We start from the raw sequence: 25,805 nt of genomic DNA, 5'->3' as shown, positions 1-25,805 counted from the left end.
GGAGCTTTTGAAACACAAATATTTTCAAGGCTGTTTTGGCTATCAGGATCTTCAGCCACATCTTCAGAAGGACTAAAGGCAACCGTTAAGATCATTCTCAAAGATCTCACAAGCTGTAAAGGTTTAATTTTGAAGGTCATATTTATTTATCAGCTTTTCGCTGTTTTTTTTTTTTTTTTTAAAGGTGATGCTTAATTTAAGTTCACTGCTGTGTGTTGTCCTACATGCTAGAGAGCAGGTCATTTATTCCCGCAGGCAGGCTTGCTCATTTCCTCATGACTGTTGAGCACATCCTGACTCCAGATAACTGGGGGCTGGACCCCATCCAGGGGTCACTGATGACACCTTAGAGTCCCCTCTCTCGACCATGTCCAGGATTATGGGATTTCTGCAGTTTCTCAAGAGCGTTTCTCTTTAGAAACTATTGATTTTGGAGGGTGGAGGGTGAAAAAAGGAAGTAAAAAAAGGATACTGAATTTCAGTTCCACTTGACGTTTGTCAGTGCTATTTGTGGATCTTTCCTGTGAACTGCTGTGTAACGTGAGAACGGTCATGAGGATTAGTTGGTGTATGACTAACTCTCAGCAGTTCCATTGAACGATGTCTGTGGAAATGCAAGCCTGATCATCAGTTCTCAGGATACAGAAAGTGTAAGCATCCATATCACCTGGACCAGTCGCTGCGTGGACTCTTGGATGGGCAACATCAGCTGGAGGAGTCAGGTGTCCTCGGAGGACACAGATTCCTCTCTACAGGGGGATCTAGATGAGGACGCAGGTAAAGAGAAGTTCATCATACAGTCCTTCTGGTGAATGTTTGATAAAAAAAGTCTTTGCTGAGAGGAATTTTTGATTTTAATGGCGTTTTTAGCTCTGACTACACATTGAAGCCTTTTCTTTTAATATCCTGTTCTAAATATACTTTCAAAGACATGTTTCATTTGCCTGTCTGCTTGAGTTGCTGGCTACAGTATTTTCACTGTATGCAGCGTAGCTACGGTTTTTGCCCAGTGTATGCATACTTGCAATGTTTTTGAGGGATGTGTTGTTTTTTTTTAGGGTTGCTGTTGGCACTATGGCAGTGTTCATGTAATATGGGCTCACTGGCATAGTAAAACGCAGGGGACATTCTTCTGTGTGCTTTTTGTGTCGTGTGGCTTTATGGAAAGGGCTCATTTGCTCTGCCGAAACCTTGGGTGGACCCAACTAGACGCTTCCCCGTAGGCCCATGGCTCTCCCTCACAGGTTGATTCTTTGCCTTATCGCCTTCAAAATCCGTAGACAGAAGCCATAGCTGCTGTAATCCTGGCTCATCAGGTGAGGATTTGCCAGGGCGCCTGGATTGATGTGGTCTTAATCCTGTTGCAAAATACAAAAAAAGGCATTGGTTGCACACTGCACTCCCCGCTAAGCTTCACCATGGTAGCTGAGTATGTTTGTTGACCCACATGGTGGGGTTGAGGCTCGTTCATTCATTAATTTGTGAGCTTGGTCCTTCCCTATTACAACTGTGAAGAGGTTCACTCTGATGAGCTGCTAACACATAGGCTCCTTAATTAAGGTAGTTGAGTCCATTATTGTGTAATTGCACAGTGCCGAGTTCTGTAATACCTTGTTTTGAAAACACATCGTCTATGGTGTACTCAGCCCAATAGATTTTGCTATTTTAGCCCCGCAGCCAGTGTTTGTATGGGTTCGTGTGTCATCTGTCTACTCTGGCTCAATCTCTGTGGCCAAGATGATCCTCAGTAGGGAAGTTTAGTGTTAGTAATGCACTTAAAACAGATGCACAGACTGGTTTTTATAGAGCAAGACGTTTCAGTGTAGCCTTAGGCCCCGTTTACACGGAACAAAAACGGAGGCGTTTTCATGCGTTTTGGCCGTTCGTTTACACGAAAACGGAGGTCAAAGCCCCCAAAAACGATCATTTCTGAAAACTCCGGCCAAAGTGGAGATTTTCAAAAACTCCGGTTTCACGTTTGCTTGGAAAAGGAGGAAAACGGAAGAAAACGGAGATTTAGGCTCAGAACGTCACATTATGCAACAGAAACATCACCAGCGTCATGTGTGCGACCTGTGTTTACAATTTGTTTGGCCACCGTCAATATTTTCTTTTATTTTACCTGTTTTAAATTCTAAAGTCGCACTTAAAAGTAACCCCACTTCTCTGTCACTCCAAACGAAAGACTCTCGTTCCGTCTTGGAAGTAAAGCCTGAATTATGGTCCCGCGTTAAATCGACGCAGAGCCATCGCCGTAGGGTACGCGGCGATGTGCGCCGTACGGTGTGCGCCGTACGGTGTGCGTCGCCGCGTACCCTACGCCATAGGCTCTGCGATGGTGTAACGCGGAACCATAAATCAGCCTTAACTGGAAGTTACACGTGTCATTTGTTGATGTTTTTTCCAGGATTCTGATTGGCTGGCATGACGTTAACAGCCTATTTATGCGGATTCGTGTAAATGAAGAGATTTTGAAAACAATCTCATGTAAACGATGGAATTTTTCAAAACGTAGAGGGGGAAATATCCGTTTTTGTAAATACCCGGCTATGTGTAAACGTGGCCTTATATTATCTGGCTATGCTGCAGGCAGGTTACTGATTCTGAGAGCTAATTAGTCTGTCAGAGTTAATTTCAGTGCTGATTACTGTCAAAATCAAGCCTTCTTTATGTTGCCACAGTGATCATTATGTGATTTCTTTTTCTTAGATTCTGAATCACTGAACTGAAAAAAACTAGTATTCTAATAAAAGTATTCACATCATACAGTCTGACCTCTTGATGTCATTGGAATCATTTTACATGCATGCTGTTATAAAATGTGCATCATGTATTGATACAGAAGTCTTTAATAGTGAAAATGCTGAAGGCTTACCAAACTGAGATTTGAAATTTTGAGACTGACCTGTATCACTGCTGCTGCAGACAACCTACACTCACTGACTTTGCTGTGGACTCAATGACCTAGTCAGACCACCATTGCAAAATGTTATGGAAAAACACCTGGTCGGTCATTCAGACATGACACAGACGTGTTCAGTTGTCACCACATTAATGGAAAGTGTGGATATTGTGAAAAGAGTTATAATTAAGGCAGAAAATGTGGTGATCCAATAAAAATGGTTTAATGGCAGGTTGAGCTTTTTCTTGTTTTGAGAATGTCAAATCATTGAGACCCCAAAGTGGCTTGCCCCGGTCCGGGAGCTGGCACACAATGAAAGGCGATGTTCCTCAGCTGCTGCCAGTTTCCGACACCAGTCTAAATCAGGAATGGACAAAGAAATTAGCATTGCACGTAGACGAGTCATTGCTGTTGTCATAGCAGATTTTGAGATATTTACATGTATGTGAGTTTTCTTGTTTGCCCAATGACTGCATTTTCTTTGTACAGCTAATATAATTATAGATTTCATTAGCTCAAGGCCGACAATGCAAAATATTTCATAACATACAACGGCTGGGGATTATATCAGTATCCTATCAGTTATATTTTATGGCCATCTAGAAGTTAGCAGGGTGTGTTATTTGCAAAGGTATTTGCCCCTTTATGTGTATTTCATTGATCATACTGGGCAGTCGAGAAAAAAAAGCATGCAGTTGTGAGGATTATAAAATAAAAGTGTAAAAATTAAAATCAAGATTTCCTTTGCTCATCTTTAGTTCCATCTGCAACTACAAAAATAGTGTGTGGTTCCCCTTCAATTTTATCACACAATCCCACCCTTTTGCTGAAAAAAGTCTGGTAACAGTTTTAGTCCTTCTAATTTCATTGCATAATTAGTGGTATTGTGCACTATTTCACATAATCCATAAAAATGTCCTCTTGGAATAACTCCCACATATATTTCCATATTTGTATTGATATTATTTGAAACATTTCAGGCAAAACAGACACCAGTGAAGAATTACATAAAAATGCAGGGAATTGATGACTTCTGTTCTGGACTGTATAGTTTGTGTTCCATCTTTCTCTGTCTGAGCAAAATGATGGGTTTCTTCTGCTATTACAGCATAGTCCTGTTGCTGTAGCAACAGATGAGACATAAGTGCTGCTGCTTCCTCTATATCTCAGGCTAGAGATTTAAAAGGCTCTTCTTCACATACTAGGCAGGCTCTATGGTTCATAAACAATGTTATATGACAATGCATACAATATGTATTAGTATTTCCAAAGGACAATACAAGAGCTAAAAACTGTAAAATGAAGAAGAAATGTCACGATAGCAGATTAAATGAAATGTAAGCATATTTTAACAAATAAACTAAAAGTAGTTGAAAATAAATAATGATTATGAAGTTATTTTTAGGTATACTGTTGATGTGTTTTGAATAAATGGTTAAGCCTGCCATGCCAGGGAAATGAGAGAAAAGGGAGCCACCAAATGAGAGAGTAACAGACTGATGCAGCTCAAAAAGGTGACCACTAAGAGAGGAGAGGGAGAGCAACAATGAATCATATCACTATATTTAGCTGAGAGAAACAATCAAGTTGGAGGAAAGTGACAAAATGCAGTCAAAGGTAAGAACATGGCAGCATAAGACTTGCAGTTGCAAGTTTCATCTCATCTCACCAGTGTGCAGAAGTTCCCTGAAGGGGAATCCCCCCAGTTGTGAAAATGTAAATGGAGGCCCTAAATAAAAATTTTGAAAATGTGTGGGAGTGGGGGTGAAATCACCATTATAGGATTCCTTTAGAAAAAACAACGAACACGCAAATAGGCATGGGACGATATGAAAATTTCATATCACGATATTAGTGGACAAAAATATCACGATTACGATATTATCACGATATTAGCGCATCGCTTATAAAATTCTTAAAATGCAAGGAAAAACACTAACCGTGGATCCACTGGTTCCTTCAGAACATTTATTCTCAAATCATTCTCAACACAGTGACACTTGAGGTAGAGAACAAATAGTGTACTGTAAATGTTATGCATTACAAAGTGTAAACTATAGTACCGGTACCGGTACTTATTTGAACTTTCTTTTTTTGTAAGAAAATACTTCCCTGAGAGTCAAAAGAAATAAGTGACAAATAGAAATAAAGTGACAAAGTAGAGCCAAATGCACACTGATTGTATTACTCTCTGAAACTTTAACAGTGGCTGGCTGCCTGCTACTTAGTACGGCTCTCTGGAAAAATAATAAAATAAATGCACTGCTCTGTAGTATACAAAACAAAAGCTGCATGGCCAACACAAAGATTGAGTGAAAATAAAGTGCCACAGTAGTCAAATGCACACGGATTGTACTACTCTCTGAAAAAATATTAAATAAATAATAATAAATAATAATATTAATAAAATACATGAAAAAAATAACACTGGCTTCTACCTGGCTGGTAGCCTTGTGTGACATAAAAAAAAAAAAAAAAAATTTGGCGATAATTACAGTACCCCACGATAACGTTATCGCAGCCGTTTTTTATCGCGATATACGATAATATCGTATATCGCCCCATGCCTACACGCAAACTGCCCTGATTAAAGCTTGTCCCATGTTTTGTTCGTGTGCATAACTCCTTTTTAAATCAAAAATCCTTTATTTTTGTGCGTGTTTTCTTTTTTCTTCATTCAATTTAAACAATCACTGCCTAATTATAGGTGTTTGTGCAAAAGCAAGTATTGTATTTGTGACAAACACATCCTAAGTCAGTTTTTGTTTGTGTTTTTTATTAAGGATGCTGTGACAATCCTCAGAATTTGGCTTACCACAATGCATTTAAACTTCTCAATGGTATATTACATGGCATCTGTCTGTCAGTTGTGTTCAATTCAGCATTTGTCCTTAGTGTCAAGGGGATGACAAGTAGGTCGCTCTACAGACAAGATCAGCTTTGTGCAGCTATATCATGAGGAGACTGGTACCACTCCTCACTGCTTCGGGCCATTTACTGCTGCCTGTGCTTCTGTCCCTCTGTATCCTTCTCCGTTGCACTCAGCAGTAAAGTGACTGGTTCTCTTCTGGCTTTGTTTCTGAATAAGATCAGTCTCCTATTTCAAGTGGTTTATAGTGCCTATTTGCCTTGTGCACTCTTGCCAAACAGCTGCCGCTGACTGACAACTCTGAATTCATAGTCGAGTGGAGTTTTTTTATTTTTTTTTGTTGTATATAAGCTGTTGCAGTGTGTCTTTTGATGCTTGATGTTCGAGATACTGAAAAGCTGGATATTTATAGCACTTCTTAAGTCTATTGGTTTCACCCAAGGTGAACCTGCTTCCTGCCGGCCGGCCAGCCAGTGAACTCTCATTTTGCTGAAGGATTCAGTTAAAAAACTTTAAATAGGATGCTAAAAAAATGCAGCAAAGCACTGTAATCAGAAGGTCACTTGAGGGAGCAGACTGCTGTGAGCTGGTTTGTGTTTGTATACGAGAGCTTCTTTGTCTCTATATCAGCATGTCCGGCTAGACTTGCTGCATGCGGTGAATTCATACACAGGGGAGAGGCAGAGGTACAGAGTCCAGCTTTCTCTGGACTGTGAAGTGGGAGTGGTTCTCCACGATGGAGACAAGGGACAGGAAATCGTACCAGCGGCTTCGGCGTCAGAAGGGAAGGAACAGGAGGGGTACCCGGGATGGTGTGTATATGTGTGCTGTGTGATTTCCTGAATTAAGTACTTCACATCATACAACCATACCCTATCCTCCAATGAAATTTGGTAAATGAGTGGTAGTCTTTACTGCTTTATTAATTTCTCAGGTCAATAATACAGTTTTTTCACCCTCAGTGAAATAGCTGGCTCGGTTATTATTTATTCTGTGGAGATGTGTTAAAATAAATTCTTGCTGATTTCATTATTTTACTTCTTTTGGACTGCATTCTCTCCCACTCCTTAATGACATGTTGTGTCCTTTTACATAAGATAACACAAAGAAAAAACAACAAATCATCATTGTTAAACTGTATCAACACAGGTTCTCCAAAGAATATTTATTTAGTTATATAATTATAATATTACATATGATGATATTAATAAAACTTAGGGCTGGGCGATTTTGGACAAAAATAAAATCCCGATTTTTTTCTCTGAAAACCCGATTTTCGATTTCGATTTTTTTTGGTAAAACTACAAAAGACAATGGAATAAATTGTTTAAAATATTTAATTTTTAAAGAAAAATAGCAAACACATTTCCCTATTGGGAATGAAGTGCAATTGAAAGATACTGTAAATCCTCCTTGAGTTTAGTAAAGTGACAACATTTACAATTTTCTTGACCAAACAAAGATGACTAGACGAGCTCTGTCTGTAATGCAGCCAGCTGCAAAAAAGGAAAATCGATTTTCTGATTTTCCTTTTTTAACATCGATTTTGATTAATAAATCCGATTTAGATTTAAAATCGATTAATCGCACAGCCCTAATGCAACTTCATGTTTACTTCTCACATCCACTATCTCATCTAATGTGCTGCTTTTGTCTTTCTTATACCCAATGAACGGACTGTGGTCAAGTCCTCTGAATTTATTTAGTACAGTTGGTTGCCCTTTATATTTGGAGCACACACATAAAGTTGCATAAATTGCATTAAAATACATGAAAATGCTGGAAAGGAAATGGTGTACTCCAACAAGCCTGTGTGCATGAGACTGTGCACAGCAGAATTGGGGTTTTTTTTAAGGTTTTCGTGGCACTAATGGCCTTTTTTTAGAAAGTAGGTAGACAGGAAACGGGTAGAGAGAGGGGATAGACATTGTAGTATAGAGCGACAGGCTGGGACTTGAACCTGCACTGCCCGCACGAGGACTATAGCCTCTACAAATGGCGCCCGCTTAACCCACTGAGCTATCCAGGCCCTGCACAGCAGAATTGTAAAGAATATTTTGATCTTCTTGATACTTAGAAAAATGGCAATAAGTATGTTAGGCACCCATTAATATACATGTATGCATCATTTTATATATTATAGCTTTGGGAATTGACAGAATAAAATTGTGTTTGTGGTGTGATGTACTCTGTGCACATTCAGTAGAAATGGTTTGGTCCAAGTTAACTGCATGTTATTGCAAGTATTGTTTTTTTTATGTTGATTGCATGTTAATACATGCAATAATTTTAGCCCTCACCCCCTTTTTCTTTAGTTATACAGAACTAACCTGAAACCTTTCATGGTGTAGTCAAGAGTACTAACAAGACAAGTTGTAACAAGCCCAGTAGCAGGAAGAGCACCTCAGTGTCCATCTTTCAAGCTTTTGTTTGAAAAATCTCTCACCAATGCCTTTTCTTTCTTTCATTCTTGCTATGTTGTTTTTAGTTTTTGTATGACCTGCGTGATGTAGTGCCACAGGGCAGAATATGCAGATTGCAGGCTGGGAATGCAGTAGTTCCCATTCAACTTATTAAATCTATATACATTATATCATCAGGATATATATATATATATATATATATATATATATATATGTGTATATATATATATATGTGTCTATATATATATATATATGTATATGTGTGTATGTATGTATGAATGAATCTAAGTTTAAATTCTTACATACCATTTTTTATTGGTTGGTTATCAGGATGGTTTCGCAATAAATGTCTCAATTTCTCATTTAAATAAAAACATATCTCAGCTGGGGAGGCAGTTAATTACAGTACTAATGGTTCTGATTGTATTAAGAATTGATTACTTTCATGAGTTAAAAAGACCAATAATAGCATTAATAATAACTTTATCCCAGTCTGATTGAGAAACAACACACTACTGAAAACCCAAGGAGACAAGTTGTTGTAGTTATGACCACAGTTTGCTCTATAACTAAGATTTGACAGAATATAACACATCTGACACAGTTTCAGCTGTCTATCTTTTCTATGTCACTTTGTTGTTGACTAAAGCCGGTTATCATTGTTTTGTTTTCAAGTGCCTCAAGGCATCCCCCTCTGCGGTCTATTGCTTGTGGTTGAATAGTTTAGAGAAAGCCTTTGTATCGCCATTTGTGTCTGGATGTGGATGTTTCTCTGTTTTACATAGGACTATTGAGTCAACTAGACCTCAGGGCTCACTTTATATACTACCTACCCAGTGCAGTTCTCCTGCACACTGCCATTAGCTTTTTCAGTTCCTATAATGAGATGTTGACCTATATTGAAACTATCCGATTTGTATCGCTGTCCTGAGTGAGTTAGGATTATTTGAACACGCATCAAAATACAGTTCTTTCACAGGAATCCATGCATATTACCGGTAATACCAAGAAATCTAGCTTTGGTGTGGAGGTCAACATTGCAACTGAGCCCCCAGAAGTAATTTGGCTTGAGTATTTTGTATTTGAACAAATTTGCACACCACTGTGAGGATTTAACAAAGAATTAGTTGGGGTTTTTTTTCTTCTTTTTTTTTATGTCAAATCATTTTAACTAGAAAAAAGGAAATGTGTGGGTACAAACAATAGCACTGGAAAGACTGAACCACAAGTAAGCGTAAATCACTGCTAGGATAGCTCAGCAAAGTGTATACAAATACAGATGGTGGATAGATAAAATTTTGGAAAATTAAATTTAGTTGCTTTTTAGACTTCAGCAGAGGACGGATTGAGGCTAAAAAGTCGTAAATGTTTGTCATAATACAACACACAGCCTTCATGGTCCAATTCTTTGTCTCAAACACCACCTTTGAGGCCACTCAGTTCATAAGAAACAATTTCAGTCTCATATATTATTACATTTAAAGGGGACCTATTATGAAAAACACGTTTTTTCTTGCTTTAACATATATAAAGTGGTCTCCCCTCAGCCTGCCAACTCAGAGAAGGAGGAAAGCAACCAAATTCTGCAGTGTCTGTACAGCCGCCCGGATGATCCATCCAGTATGATGTGGCTTCTACGAGCCGTTCAGATTCTGCTCCCGTCGTTGCGTAACGACGGGAGCGATGCGTGAAACCACGCCCACAACTAACTCTGGCCGGAACAACAACAACTCCGCCGGCCGGAGCTTCCGCCATTTTTTCGTAGCGGTGTATCATGATGGTGTCTATTCGAGCTAGACATGCGAATTGCTCTGTTGTTGGTTGTAAAAACCAACACAAGCGATGCTTTGTGCCCTCCCCTGCTACGCGTCATTCAGGCAGCCAATCAGCACAGAGCCTCATGATCATACCCTCCCCTCCCACTCAAGAATCCCGCATAGATAATGAGGTTAGAGAATGGGAAGATAAAGACATGGTTCAGAGGCTGAATTTCTAATTTATTTAGCAAAAAAAGCTTGTTTTTAAGACATTGAAGGCCTGTTTAAAATAGGTATTAGATGCCCCTTTGCATCTAGTCAGTTTATGTTCCCGGTAATCTTTTTATGAGACATGTTTCATGCAAGGATTTAATTTGATATCCACAAATGGAAAAAGGCCTTCTTTAAAAGTAATACAAATGTTAGCTACTTTGAGTTTTTAATACTTCTGTAACCACTCTTTACTGCTTTTTGACCATAGATCCAGTAAGATGTACTTCTATTCTATTATGAAGCATTAAACAATTGTTCAAATTTTTTAGTTCATGTATTAATAGTTAGCCTGCTCACCATTTCACCATGTGAATAAAATGCACCAATTTTACCAAGCACCAACCTTTAAAACTGTATTATTACTTGTGGTTCTGTCATTAAATATACAGATTTTGTCTGTATTTGCATATTTGCAGCATAAAATCATTTTGCAGAGTTCGTTCTGACCTACTGCCCTCAATATCTTCACAACATCCACAAGACGCTTCCCCAGGCTGTGCAAATAAGGAACTGTGCATGGTCTTTTCTAACCTTAGAGCTGTAAGATCAGGCAAAGTCGTTTATTTCAAGCTGTGTTACGATTAAAACACTTGATGTTAGGCTTTTTTTTCCCACAATCTTCTGTCTTTTTTTTATACTAGCTGTGCCAGTATAATCTTGAGTTGTCATGTAAAATAGGGTGATACATAACATATGGCCAACAGCTATGTAGGCCTCAGTATCCATGAGAATAGCAATTTATGTCAGAGGGCCATTAAAAATAAGTTATTTCATGAGTTATATAACCATGACGCCATTCAAATAAACATCCTGAAGAATGCAAGGTGTGTCACCAATGGATTTTTTCCAAATGTGCCTCTACATGCTGCTTGTTGCACATTGTAGCTTAATGCAGAATATTTATATTCTGAAGTTTTAGTTCATCATCTGTTGAGTTTTTTCACTATGCTGCTGAGTTGTCCGTTTATGTGATTATCAAATCAAACTTTATTTATATATCCCTTTATATACAGTAAAATCCAGCACCAAGTTCTTAACACTATTATGAAAAGATCTATTATCCATCCTGGGTGATCTGATTGCCGGTGGATAGGCAAGTGTATTCATATTTGACAATCAAATGGGTCTGTCTTGAGCAGCCACTTTTGACTTGATGCCAGTTAATCAATGATTATGCAAACACATAGCCAACGTCACACAGTCAGATGGGCAGCACACTGGATATTTATTTTTCATGTAATCCATTGTTCATTTAAGTTACATTTTGTGGTATTAGCCCACATTTCAAAGTTTTCCCATGACAAGCATAGAATGTCAACTAACTCAGCCGTTAAATGTCATTGTTTGATGCAGGCAGTTTCATTATGATTAGTAGATGGCAGCACCGATTTTACAGCAGATATATTCAGATTCCCAGACAGCTAGACTGTTGGTCCTGGAGCTTTTCTTAGAGATTGCCCATTTTCTTTCCGTTATCATTTTAGCTCTTGATCATGTTTGTTTGCACTTTACAACAAAAGAAAAATCGGACCGGGTCTGACTCAGACAAAACCCACCTACTACAGGAGGTGAAAGTTATCTATCACCCCAATTACTTCAGTTCTTTTAGCAGTTTTTTTTAGCATGCACAGTGAAACCAGTAATATATCTTTACTAAACTGTTTAGTAGTACCCAGGTATAAAGATGTGAAGGATATTCTAGTTATTACTGTGATTTCATATTAATAGAAGTGATTATCTTCAATCAACATATATTGTCTCATAACAATCAGTAGCTGTTTAATTGAATCAAAATCAGATTGCAGCAGACGTCTTAATATTGAGAAACATTCAGTTGTCATACAGATATTTAATGCATTATTATTGGCTCACCACTAGAGCTGTTCGATTTTGCCCAAAAATAAAATCTCGATTTTTTTTCTCTCAAAATCCGATTTACGATTACGATTATTTTGTGAATTGACAAAAGGCAAATAAATGATTTCAAATATGCTGTTTTTTTATTGAACATTTGCCCCATTGGGCTTTAAGTGCAAACTTTGCTCTTATTAAACCAAAAATGAATGAATAAAGTGCAAAACTCTGTAAAATAAGTTGAAAAAAAGTTTTAAAAAATATAATAAAATATAAAGTTTTATCTCTGAAAAAAAAATCAGCAAATCAGCACTTGCAAACATACAGTAAGTTATATTTCCAATTAAATAAAACAAGACATTTTCTAATTAAACTAAACTGGGTCTTTGCATGCTAAATAATAATGCAACCCATGAAGGAGGTAGAGGTGTGTAATGTCAGTCATTACATTTGCTGTTCACATTTGCAAGTTTTTTGCTGGAACACGAGCCGGTCTACCGCATCTGGCTTGAGGGATGCCCGGTGGCATGTTACAACGCCCCTCCTACACTAAAGAGCCTCTCCGATGGGGCACTTGTCGCAGGTATTGAGAGGTATTTCCATCAATCATTAATATGTGTGCAGACAAGGTTTAAAAAAAAAAAGTGAAAAAACGATTTTACAAGTTTCACGCTTTAACATCGTTCTAATTACATAATCGCGATTACGATTTAAAATCGATTAATCGAACAGCCCTACTCACCACTAGTGATCCAAGCATCCAAGAACCGTTTGTACGAGATCTGTACAAGGCCTACGATAATATCATCCTGCAATATTGCTCTTCTCTTTTATCAACCACTCTAAGCCATAATCACATCTTCAAATTGACAGAATGGGGAGAAAGTGGGTGATAGTTATGGCTGATAGTTATTGTGATATTCATGACACTCATGAGTCATGAGGTGTCATGAGCAATGGGGGTAGTATTTTTATCATCGAGTAGGAGTTTTCCCTTTCATAAATGTATGATAAAGGATCAGCCCATTGTGTTGTCATATACTATTACCTTCATGTTTCACAGACTCTGAATACAGATAAGCAAATACATTGTCACCAAGTCTGTATGAATCTGACAGCCCCCTCCCAATAATACAGATCCACATTATAGATTGCCTTTGCTGTGTGGGCACACTTTGTTAGTCATGGTTGACCAGGTTCTCCATTTTCATCCGACCCAAAATGCAGGGCACCTCCATCACCACACTGACATTTACTCCTGGTCGGTGACCTATGGCTGCTTGTGCCATTTTACTAGTATAAAACATACAGAGTGGGTTTGTGAAAGCTTTTGACTCGGAGGCATACCTGTATTTTATAGCAGTTGACATAACAAAAGACAAAATAAAAGAAACACTTTATAATATGGTCAAAAAGAAAGGAGTTTTGACTTTGTAAAAGAGATAATTTGGGGAAAGCATTAACATACAATACTAGTTTGACAAACTCATTTTTTTTTGCATGTCAGATTTAAAAAGAATAATAGACATGAATGAGCCAAGAGTGATGTTTGACCTTACAGAACAGTAAATGTATGTAATTTACATTATTATTCATTTACAGAATTAAGAAGCCAGCTGTTTGGAATTTCTATAAGATGGACATTTAAAAGAAACACTTGGTTTTCTAGTATCCGACAGCAGTGCACAACCAGGCGAAGGATGGAGATATGCAGGGTTCTGAATTGAAAGCTCATTAATGTGAGATTCCACTCAACATGTTGCAAAACAGACAACTGTACTCAAATTAGTTACCTAAGATGATTTTATAGTTTAATAATAACACTACTAGTTACAATTTGCCATGCATACACTTATTGGCACTGTCTTCAGCTTCAAAAGAAATGTACCTGTCTTTGTAATTCCCAGGATGAACGTGTGTGTGCTCAGCTGGGCAATTGTATCCTGGAAGTGGAGTCAACTGTGGCTTTTGACATATATAAGATATGTATTGTTTATGCTTCAAAAAAAACATGAGGAAATGCACTGACAGCACAAGCAGGAGGTCCCTCAGACAGGTTATATTGAACACATCGGCAGCAGCAATATTATAACACTGTAAAAATGTAAGTAATGTGATAATTATGCATTTAATCAGACTCCAAATGAATGTGTGCAACTCCAAAATATGAACAGATTAATGAAATATTGTGTATAGCTTTCAACCTTTTGTAAGAAGCATTGTAAACTCTAAAAAAGGGTATAATTTGATGGTAGCAGGTAGGGCTGGGCGATATAGACCAAAAGTCATATCTCGATATTTTCTAGCTGAATGGCGATACTCGATATATATCAATATTTTTTTCTGTGCCATAATTGGGGTTTCCCCCAAAACATTATAGCATAGCATCTCTGTTAGCTTCATTTTTTTCTGAGGCAAACCCTTAAAAAAACAGTCGGTTTTAATTCAAAGTCTCGTGCCAAATGTCACACAGGTTCCTTTATTAACAGAGGTCTGCACAATATCAAAATGTATAAAACAAATGAAATAAACATAAACTGCCTGCATATATAGAATAAAAATGCTTCTTGAATAAAATAAAACAAATATCCCTTTCCTGCGTAACAATTAAATTAAAATACCCTGTGCAATTAATACAATGTAGACAGTAACAGGCAGACTTTTCCACTGAGGTTGTCAGTTGTGCAAATGACAAAACATTTGTGCAAATCTCAAATAAAACATTCAAGTCAATTTTTCACAAAATAAGCTATATCAAAATCGTAAATCTTTTTTTTTTTTTTTTTTTTTTTTTTTTAATAATCGATATAAACGATATTGTCTCGTCTCGTACCATATTGCGTTTGAAAATATATCGATATATATTAAAATCTCGATATATCGCCCAGCCCTAGTAGCAGGTATAACATAGTTGCAGCCTATCCACACTGACATTTTACTGTTTATAATGTCCTAGAAATGTTTCCATTCATTGACCAATTAATCATAACAAGAACTCATACAGTTCAGTTCAGTGAGAGAACATGAAGAGAAACTGCTAGAAGGACAAAATTGGTTGATTTAACCAATTAATTGTATCATCTGTGACTTGCTTACATGATACCCAAAGCTAAAATAGCTTGTTAAAGACCAGGCGAGTTTTTTTGAGTCATTTGTTATAAAAGTATAGAAATTATTTCTAATCAGATAAAACGGTGCAGGCAATTATGTTTACATCCTATGTATATGTCATTTAGCAATAATTGACCAGTGGAACATTTGTAAATGTACTGGACATACTGTACACTGTACACACTGGGCCGACTCGAGCAAAGTCAAGATCTCGAAGAAGATGTCAAAGAAAATAAATTTAAATTAATTCAATGTCATTTTATGCTTTCGTGACATTGCTCAGTTTCCTAAGACTATTCAGTAGGAGAATTAAACTTTATTAGTGTTATGTAAGTATTTTTTTCACAATCTAATATAATATATTGGACATTACTGTATACTGTAAACATGGCCATTCCCCCTCATTTATTCTCACCACAAAACAAATGCATATTTCTGAGAAACTATGTGCTAGCAATATGTTATAACTATAGATTGTACTTGTAGGTACCGGTATGTATTTTCGTTTTTAGATATCTGAAGAGACTTCAATAGTTAAATCATGAATGGTGTAACAATTAATTTTCCCTTGGGGATTAATAAAGCATTTTTTATTAAACTGAGTTGTATTTATGCGATACAGTTGGACCAGTAACTCCTTTTACAGAGACCGGATGGTCAAAATTGTGACATTATTGTTTTCATGGAAAAAATTTGAAACAAAAGTGGAAATGTTTAGTTTTAAACCCCTATAAACTTCCATACCTGCAAATACAGATTATGTCAGGGAAAACAGCCACTTCACCAACATCACAAACATTTAAGAGGTCAAGAAAAAAAGGCAGCTTCAGTCTTATATGTTACGTATGTAGTCTGAAACAACTACAACCTCAGAAGTCCTGATTGCAAGGGAAAGCACTTTTTGTTGCATTTTATTTTAATTTAAATGTTTGCTCTAATAATCTGGGGCACAAAGGGAAATATTCTTTACAATATTTTCCTCTGTTGAGTAACATGGTATTTTATCATTAGATTTAAGTTACAGGGAGAGAAGACATAACCAGCATCAGTTTAAGGTAATGTGTAAAAGCTAAAAACAAAAATACATCTGAAACTCAGATCTTAATTTTGAATTAACGCTAAAATGATAAATTTGTAATTCATATATTTATGCTGTCATAATTCCAATTTGAGAAAAATTGGAACTCAAAAACACATTTTTTCATATATCTCTAAAGTCAAGTGATTAATCAAAGATTTGATTTTGATTGACATTTTTTTTTCATTTCATTTCATTTATTCCATTCATGGTATATATTCTTAATAATGTTGTACAAAATTCCATGAAGTACACATTATCACCATGAAAGAAAAGGAGCAGGAAGAAGAAAACTTATGATACCTGCCCCTCTACATGCTTTAGACAAAAGAATTTCACTTCAGTGAATGATTCATTTCAATGAAAAATTAATAGAAACTCAAAGCATTGTTTCACTTTAGTACTATTGTGGGTAAAGTGGTTTTGACTTTCTATTCGCTCAGATGTTAAGTCGGTGCTTTTTCTCCATTGTGTTCATTTAAAACTTGAGATGGACTAACTGGCTGGGGAAATCCATGTCCATTTGATAACTGGTAACTGTACTTTTTATGTAGAAATCCTCTCTTGTGCGTCATTTACTCGTATGTTAAGTGAAATACAACACTTGGTGAGAGGACTGTGCACTTAGCATCCACTGAATGTCATTTACTTAGTATGTGGACTCAATGCTCTCAGTTTCACCATGTTCGAACAGCACTTTTGCAAAGCTGTAAAAGCCCACCACAGGATTTCTGCCTCCATTACTGTACCTCTTAAATCAGCTGTTAACTGTGGCCCATTCCAGGGCCTCCTTGCTTCTCTGCTATCTTTGGCCTGCCATACACAAACACAGTGTTTCCCATAGTGCCCCATGCTGGTAACTGCAGATATAGTGAGGATTCCCTGAACATAGCCAACAGGAAGAAACCACTGCAATTAAGAGTATAAATAATACACTAAGCTGTTAACTATTTCCTGTTGAACATTTCTCTTTTCTCTGATTTTTCCTGCTGGTTATCTCACCTGCCTCAGGCTTGCTTTCTCTACTTTTTCTGTCTGGCGGTTCTTGTCTGTGGAAAATTGATAACTTGACTCAGCTCCTCCAGCGTTTTTCATTCTTCATTGTAGCAGACAGTTGTTGCATATCAGTGTTATCATTGTAATGAATTGATAATTCCACAATATAAGCAGAGTAGCATGTAAACAAAGCGGTGTTTACTACGTTTTTCATACTGAGTGTTTTCTCATTTTTGCATTTGTTTTACTCAGCCAGCCATGTTTTACACATACCTTCAGATGTTTTTTTTTCTTTCTTTCTTTCTTTTCTTGCTTGTCTTCTTCCTTCATGACCAGGTGGCACCATGACTTTTTGGACTCTTGGTTGGCTTTTCAAGCTTTCAAAACATGTATAGCAATGACCAGCTTGGACATTTCGCTGAGTTTAACTTCAGCAGGAGTGACATCTGCCTGTGCAACCTAAAGTACAATCTTGTCTGAATCTTTTCACCTCATTTTCATCCCTTTTATAAGAAATGTGAACCAGTGAAGGGCCAACCTGCTGTGCTGTATTGATTTGGACCTGAACTGAACAGGAACTACATCCATCAGCTGCCCTTTAAAGCCGGGCATACACTGTGCGATTATCGGCTCGTTTTGAGCCGATTTTCCAGTCGTGCGACTTTTTTTTGATCGGGCCCGATTTTGACCCAATCGTTGCTCGTGCGTTGTGCAGTGTACGTGGGGTAACGACGAGAGATTAACACCTCACGACCAGCTCCCGATCACAAATCGTGAGGTCGCAAGAAAATCAAGCGTGTTTGAAATCCTGGTCGCTCCTCGTGAAGGAATCGCACAGTTGAAGCAGCTGCGACCCGATTTGCCTCATCCTTTCACAGAGAGCATGCGCAATCTCTGATGACACGTAAAAAACTATTATTTATAGTTTAACGGAGCTTGAGGCTGCTTTTAAGAAATGAGCTGCTTTTAAGAAATGAGACTCTCTAGCGCCACCCTTCACCACGACGGCCGTTGGGGGTACTGCAGCCAACAGTGAAGCCGGCACGGGAGAACGGGGAGAACGTGCATGCAGCGTCATGTGACGTCACATCCGCAGCCCAGCGCGGGAAATTCGGGACCCAATTGCAGCACATTTTGCAGAACACAGCCTGTTCAAGGCAAAGGAGAGATACACTAGAGGGCTCATTCTTTTGGGTTTGGAACGCTTCATCTGACATTATTACTAGAAAACTTAAAACGTATTTTCATTCTGCCTCAATCCGGCCTCAAGCTCCTTTAAGTGTTGCAAATTCACATTACAAATCATGTTTTAATAGCAAAGAAAGACCGCATTTCCATGTATGGTACGGGTCGCCGCGTACCCTGCGCCGTAGGCTCTACGTTGGTGTAACGCAGAACCATAAATCAGCCTTTAGTGTGTCTCTGTCTGCTGTTCGGAACACTTCTCTTTTTTTCTCTTCTCATTTTGCTGGGACGTCGGGTCCCTCCGCCGAGACACAACTTTTGCGGTATGCGTTCTTTGTTGTGTCTAAAAATGATGCGCAGTGCCCACCCAATCAGAAAAGGTACAGATATTTGGGGATTTTTAAAATATATATATATATATATATATATATATATATATATATATATATATATATATATATATATATATATATATATATATATATATATATAAAATTATTAAAAAAATAAAGGATCCCATAACCTTTGATCAGGTGGGCAGGACGCACGTTTGGGTTGGAACAGCCTACCCCTGCCCCAAAACCGGCCTCGAGTTCCAGTACACAGAGGTCCGACGGGAGGATTATGATCGTATAGTGTGAGCAGACGGGTCGCATCCGATCATCGGCTCGTACAGTGTGAGAACATAAATCGTGGGCTCTGAACTTTTGAACTCCGCGATCTAGTCGTGCAGTGTGAGATGGGGCAGTCTCATACGATTTAAAATATCGCACAGTGTATGCCCGGCTTTAGTCTGACTTGCACATGTCACCAGTTATTGTTAAAGTCACAGTTTACCATGTCAGTCAAAACCAAGATGTTATCCCTTAAAGTGGCTGCTATTTAATAACAATAGTAGAAAAATCATTAACAGCTTACCCAAATAAACTATCAATAAAGTCTTTTTTTATGTGAACATAATGATGTTGAATCTTTTGTAGCCTTGAACTGCTGATATGTCCAGCCCGGCTGATCTAAGCTTCACTTGGGCAAAGTTCCCCAAATGGCGGTATTGAACCGGTATTGAGAAATAATGAGTTATGTCAGAGGTTCTGCTTCTATAAGCCTTTTTTAAGGTTAAAAAAAAATGTGTATGTTTTAGATTGGTCAGAGATGTATTTGATTGTATTTTTTAGGAGGTATGGTGGTAGGAGTATAATTGTTTAGTGACCTAAACAGCTGAAGAGAGGTTTTTTTCTGAGGTTTCTTGTACTGTTTTGCTTCATCCATGACTGGACCGATTCAGTGTGAAAGACATTGCAACCAATGACCTCACCAGTTTCGTAATTCTGGCCAGCAGCAGACAGGAAGTTGGGGTAGAGTGGAGGGTGGACACTGAGAGGCCTGCATGACTATAACAGAGCACATCACTGTCTTCTCTCCACCACTTTCAGCCCTTTTGCTGATTTTCTTTCCTACTTTTTATTTCTTTTTGTTGCTGATGCAAATCATGTTATACTGTAGGTCTCACTTTCTGTGTTGGAGGTGTTTTTGTTTGCAGAACTGAAGAGAGAAAGTGGGAAGATAATTAAATGGATAGCAGAGGATTCAGGGAATCAGCCTCATGTGCAAATAGCTTAGTTACAGGAACTGAAATCATTTCTAAGGGACAAGCTGTATCCATCATGATGGTAACTCATTTTACTCATCTCACCGCTTTTCAGCTCTGGCGCCAGGCTGCAGCTGCAAACTCAGACACAGTCCTTGTGGGACTTTTTCAGCTGTAACTGAGTGAAAATGTCTAGCATACTTTGATGTCAGTCACAGTCCCTGCTCTCATTCCCAGTAGAAGCTGCCGGTTATTATGTGAGGTTAAAGTCGTACGGCGATGTCCGCACATTTAATAGAATATTCATTGCTCTACACATTGCCATGAAGTAAAATCTTGACAGAATAGCAGTCCGTCTGTAGCTAAACCAACTAATAAGAGTCTGTATAGCCAAAGGGTTACAAAAAAGTAAAATCCTCTAACTATTTTAACTGTGTCAGTCTGGGTGTTTTGAAGAAACACAGTGTGTCATGTGGCTTAGCCATAGTGCACTGATCCAAACAGCAGATGAGAAGGTTATGCCTGTCCACTGGCTCTTTATCCTTTGCCCAGTCACTACTCTTTCCCTCCGATAATCTCCTTGTCTTCCCACTGTTTCCGAACCCGTCTCTGCTGACTAAATGTTTTTTTTTTCTATCTTTCATGGGGGTTTTTTTCCTAATATTTTTAGCTGTCCGTCATTTATTTTTACGGATACATAATACTATAAAGAGGCCTTTGTCTCTGTCTGAGTGGCATCGCCTCTATCCTCAAATACCTGGACTAATCAAAGTGACAGAAATGTTACATTTTTCAAATACTTGTGACATTAGAGCTATGTTTTGCACCAATATCACAATCATATTTATATGGGTGTATCATTTTGACTTGCATATATAGGTGCTTCATTTGACCTGTTTAGCGTATGACAAATAGTGATGCACCGATTGTTCGGTAACCGAAATTGTTCGGCCGAAAATGGCAAAAAAAACACTTTCGGTGTTCGGTGGAATAAGTGGGGAAAAAAAACGAACAATTAATAACGGCGTAACGCGTTGTAAAATAAGGAAATAGACTGGCCGCTCCGTCCCGTAACGTTGCGCACTACATAAATCGTTGGCCAACCAAAAGCTAACCCCATAAGAATTTTACCTAACATTCACCAGGAGGTGGAACCAAAACAACATAATGCTGGGAAATTTAAAAAAAATCATTTTTTTATGTTCAATAAATATTTTCTACCTTGTAATTTTGTAAAAGATTTTTTTCTTTGAAAAGCATGCCTAAATCAAATGTATTTGATTTATGCAATGGTGAAAAAATTGGCAAAATAAATGAAAAACTGCTGAAGAACCATGTTCGGTATTGTTCGGTATTCGGCCAAGTGTTTTTTATTATTTTCGGTTTCGGTTTTGGCCACAAATTTTCATTTCGGTGCATCACTAATGACAAACTAGGTCAGATGTATTTTAAAGGTGATGAGGTGTCATGAGACACACTTCCAGTAGCTATGTAGTTTATTGAATCAGGTTTTCAAGTAAGTTACTCATGCTTACAAAGCAGCCAGTGTTGGGTTATTTTTACACAACAAACAGATAAGATTTATTCTAAAAAAAAAAATACACTGGTATCAGACGGAAACTCCACTGAAAGCGTTCTCATCAGCACTTTGTGTGAGACACATGGCCATCATTGACTGGCTTAGGGATGTTTGGCTTCTGCTCAGGGTAAAGGATGATGAGGATTAAGAGTGGAGAGGGAGAACAGTGGAGTGAATATGTGCGTGCCATGTTGATTGATGGCACAGATGAAAGGACTGCCCGACTGGAAGTCTGATTCTAGTGTTTTCCTGACTTTGATTGCGGTTTAACGTTCAGTGCTTTTTTGCTCTGATGGCCGTGTAAGGTTAGATCCTGTTGTCTTCAGCTGACTGGGGGGATATAGATAGTATACACTTATATACTATCTGTTAGGGATGGGCGGTATGGAGTAAAAAATGTATCACGATTATTTCTGGCATTTATCCCAATAACGATAAAAATGACGATAAAAAAAATACCAATTCAACTCCACCTTTTTAACTATGAATCTATCTCGCTCTCAGATCCGCCATGTTTGTCATCAACGGGAATTTATCTATCTATCTATCTTTCTTTCTTTCCTTCCTTCCTTCCTTCCTTCCTTCCTTCCTTCCTTCCTTCCTTCCTTCTTCCCTTCCTCTTTTCTCCCTTCCTTCCTCCTTTCCTTGTTTTTCCCTTCCTTCTCCCCTTTCCTTCCTTCCTTCCTTCCTTCCTTCCTTCCTTCCTTCCTTCCTTCCTTCCTTCCTTCCTTCCTTCCTTTCTTCCTTCTTTTGTCCCCTTCCTTCCTTCTTTCCTCCTGCTCTCTCCTTCCTTCTTCCCTTCCTCTTTTCTCCCTTCCTTCCTCCTTTCCTTGTTTTCTCCCTTCCTTCTCCCCTTTCCTTCCTTCCTTTCTTCCTTCTCACCCTTCCTTCCTTCCTTCCTTCCTTCCTTCCTTCCTTCCTTCCTTCCTTCCTTCCTTCCTTCCTTCCTTCCTTCCTTCCTTCCTTCCTTCCTTCCTTCCTTCCTTCCTTCCTTCCAAAAATCAGCTTTACACAAAAACATCATCAACGTCGTTTTTACCGTGACATGACAAATTCTTATCGTGAGGAATTTTTTGACGGTATATCGTGAACGGTAAAATATCGCCCATTCCTACTATCTGTATACATTTGTTGCAGATAAAACCCATATATTCTGTCCCTTATCACTACTAATTAGTATGCATTTCCTGATTCAATTTGGATTTTAAGATGGGAGACAAAGATCCACAAAGATGAGCTAGTGATCAGTTGTTTTGGATATTTTCAAGTGGAAAACTATAGATGTAACTAACCAGTTAAACAGAGTTGAAATTGTTAAAATATATAATTAAGCTGTTCTGAGTGGTGTATCATAAAGCAATTTTCAATTCAGCTCTGAATAGTGTTTTTTCTACATTTGTCACACATGTTGCTGGAAGAGCCTGTCCAGCTCATTTTCATTGAACACACAAAAGAGGAAATCCAGATGCTGCACATATGTGATAAAATTCTTGGTTTCTTGAGCTCAGCTTTAAAAAAACTGCCATCATATAATAGCAATATCAACACTTGACTTAGCTTGAAGTGTGTACCGTATTTATTTGTGAACCTCACTGACCGACGACTTTGCTTTCTCTGTTTTCTCCTTGTCCACAGACTCACAACGGTCCCATCGGTCCACTTTCACCATAATAATGGAAAAGTTCCACTCTCCCAAGATCAAGAGGACTCCTTCCAAGAAAGGAAAGCCTCTCCAGCCCGAGCCGGCAGCCAAGAGTACTGAGAAACCTGCTAACAAGGTGTGGGTGCAGTTTTTTTCTGTGGTTAAAAAAAAAAAAAATAGAGGGAAGTATTGTGGGAAATTCATCTCTTTCCCACATATTCCCTGCATTTGTTCACCCATTTGTAAGACTATTGTTTTCCTGTCTTATTCTTGTATCCCGTATTCCATTGTGCCGCTCTGTGTGGGTGTTTCCCTGCTGGATCCCACAGTCTCTGAACTTTTGAGCTTTAGAAGCTGGTTGCAGTACAGCTGGTGTCTCAAGTTGAAGGCATGAAAGGGGCTGTTTTCTGAATAAACTCCTCTGCTCCCTCTTTGGGTTTTGCTGTAAAGAATTTACTCCCTAACAGCCCTGCTGAGAGAGCAGACAGACTTAAAGAGCTCTTGAGAGTAACACAAAGATTGCTCAAGGCCAGATCACTTGACAGATAGTACTTTGAACTGTGAGCACACCATAGGATTACGGTAGTAGAATTTTACTAGAAAAACCAGACTAATTACTAAATAGGTTTTCCTATAGTTTATATTTAGTTTTTTTTATTATTATTATTATTATTATTATTACTACTGTTATTACTATCATTACTACTACTATTATTATCAGCATGATAGATATAAGTAGTGACTAGGGCTGGGCGATATATCGAGATTTTAATATATATCGATATATTTTCAAACACGATATGGTACGAGACAATATCGTTTATATCGATTTAAAAAAAAAACATTTTTTTTTTATGATTTTGATATAGCTTATTTTGTGACAAATTGACTTGAATGTTTTATTTGAGATTTGCACAAATGTTTTGTTATTTGCACAACTGTCAACCTCAGTGGAAAAGTCTGCCTGTTACTGTCTACATTGTATTAATTGCACAGTGTATTTTAATTTAATTGTTATGCAGGAAAGGGATATTTGTTTTATTTTATTCAAGAAGCATTTTTATTCTATATATGCAGGCAGTTTATTTTTATTTCATTTGTTTTATACATTTTGATATTGTGCAGACCTCTGTTAATAAAGGAACCTGTGTGACATTTGGCACGAGGTTTTGTATTAAAACCGACTGTTTTTTTAAGGGGTTTGCCTCAGAAAAAAATGAAGCTAACAGAGATTCTATGCTATAATGCTTGGGGGGAAACCCCAATTATGTCACAGAAAAAATATCGAGATATATATCGAGTATCGCCATTTAGCTAGAAAAATATTGAGATATGACTTTTGGTCCATATCGCCCAGCCCTAGTAGTGACATTGAAACTCACTATTTTGTTATTCATTGTTTTTTTGCAGAAAGTTAGCCGGCTAGAAGAGCATGAGAAGGAGGTGGTCAATGCACTGCGCTACTTCAAGACAATCGTGGACAAAATGGTGGTGGAGAAGAAGGTGCTGGAGATGCTTCCAGGCTCAGCCAGCAAGGTGCTCGAAGCAATTCTGCCCCTGGTTCAAGTAGAGACACGGATACAGCACAGGTAAGCCATGTTTTTATAAGATTGCAACTAGAAAATGCATGGGAGGTACTTGCAGTTCTCTTCCTACATGCCATAATACAGTGTGTTTGTTTTGTTGATCGTTATCATTCCTGCCTTGTGCCTCAATTTATAATGCACCTGGTTACCTGTCTGAGGTTTGCTTTCACTATCTGATTGACTATTTGTTTTGGCTGATGTTATTCTTTACCTCAAGGCTTGAATTTGACTACTCATCTTTCAGATTCAATATGAGTGATTTTCTTTTATTTTTCATATAGTTTAACTAAACTTACTTTAAAAGTGAGCTTGGCTGCAGTTGATACACATTGAAACTTCTGTCTTCACCATTTTTGCCTTTCCTTTAGTCGATGGTTTGTCAAATTCCAAGAAGACACAGTAGACATTTAGTTTTTTGCTGTAAACTTAGGCTACAGGCAACAAGTTAAACACTCACCAAAAACAAGTTAAACACACGCCAAAAGCTAATTATTTCACAACTCACCCAGATGTTTTTCAGCAAACACACAAAGTCAAGTAACTATTGTGTGGCAAAAGTTGTGCAAATAACTGCAAAGGCAAAAATACTTATTTAAAAAAAAAAAATCTAGTACATCTTTGTTAGATTTTTTGAAATCGAATAACTTGGTGAATGCAGTTCTGCCATTCTGCAGTGTGACATGGCAAAGCGTTGGTGTGTCAGTCATTGAGCATAATGATATGACAGTCAGGGCAGCTGCATTTTTAAAGAATTGCAGTATATCTAACCAGACGCACTGTTATCTGTATCCATCTCTCAAGCCTGTCTCATTCTTATTGCCTCGGTATCTTCCACTCCGTTCAGAAGTCCTGCCGGGACAGTGGAAGTATATTCCTCCAGAGTGAATCAGCTGCAGCATGTTGATACAGGCCTTTGCCACACCTTAGTGTTAGGTCCAAATACACAATCACCTACAGGGGAA

At 38.0% G+C, this 25,805-nt stretch overlaps 1 protein-coding gene across 1 annotated transcript in view; it reads left to right on the top strand.

Annotated features, from left to right (window-relative positions):
* The first annotated feature begins 356 nt into the window (after positions 1–356).
* rapgef1b (Rap guanine nucleotide exchange factor (GEF) 1b) overlaps positions 357–25,805 on the top strand; it is a 57,256-nt gene continuing 31,807 nt past the window's right edge. The window contains exons 1-3 of the mRNA XM_061733751.1: positions 357–777; positions 23,251–23,393; positions 24,668–24,846. Of these exons, the coding sequence (XP_061589735.1) occupies positions 696–777; positions 23,251–23,393; positions 24,668–24,846 (404 nt within the window). The 5' untranslated portion in view covers positions 357–695. The remainder of the gene's footprint in view (positions 778–23,250; positions 23,394–24,667; positions 24,847–25,805) is intronic.

This window comes from Cololabis saira, chromosome 11, assembly GCF_033807715.1.
Source record: "Cololabis saira isolate AMF1-May2022 chromosome 11, fColSai1.1, whole genome shotgun sequence".
NCBI classification, from domain to species: Eukaryota; Metazoa; Chordata; class Actinopteri; order Beloniformes; family Belonidae; genus Cololabis; species Cololabis saira.
Note: the sequence above shows the minus strand (reverse complement) of the source record. Positions and strands in the feature narration are given on the sequence as shown.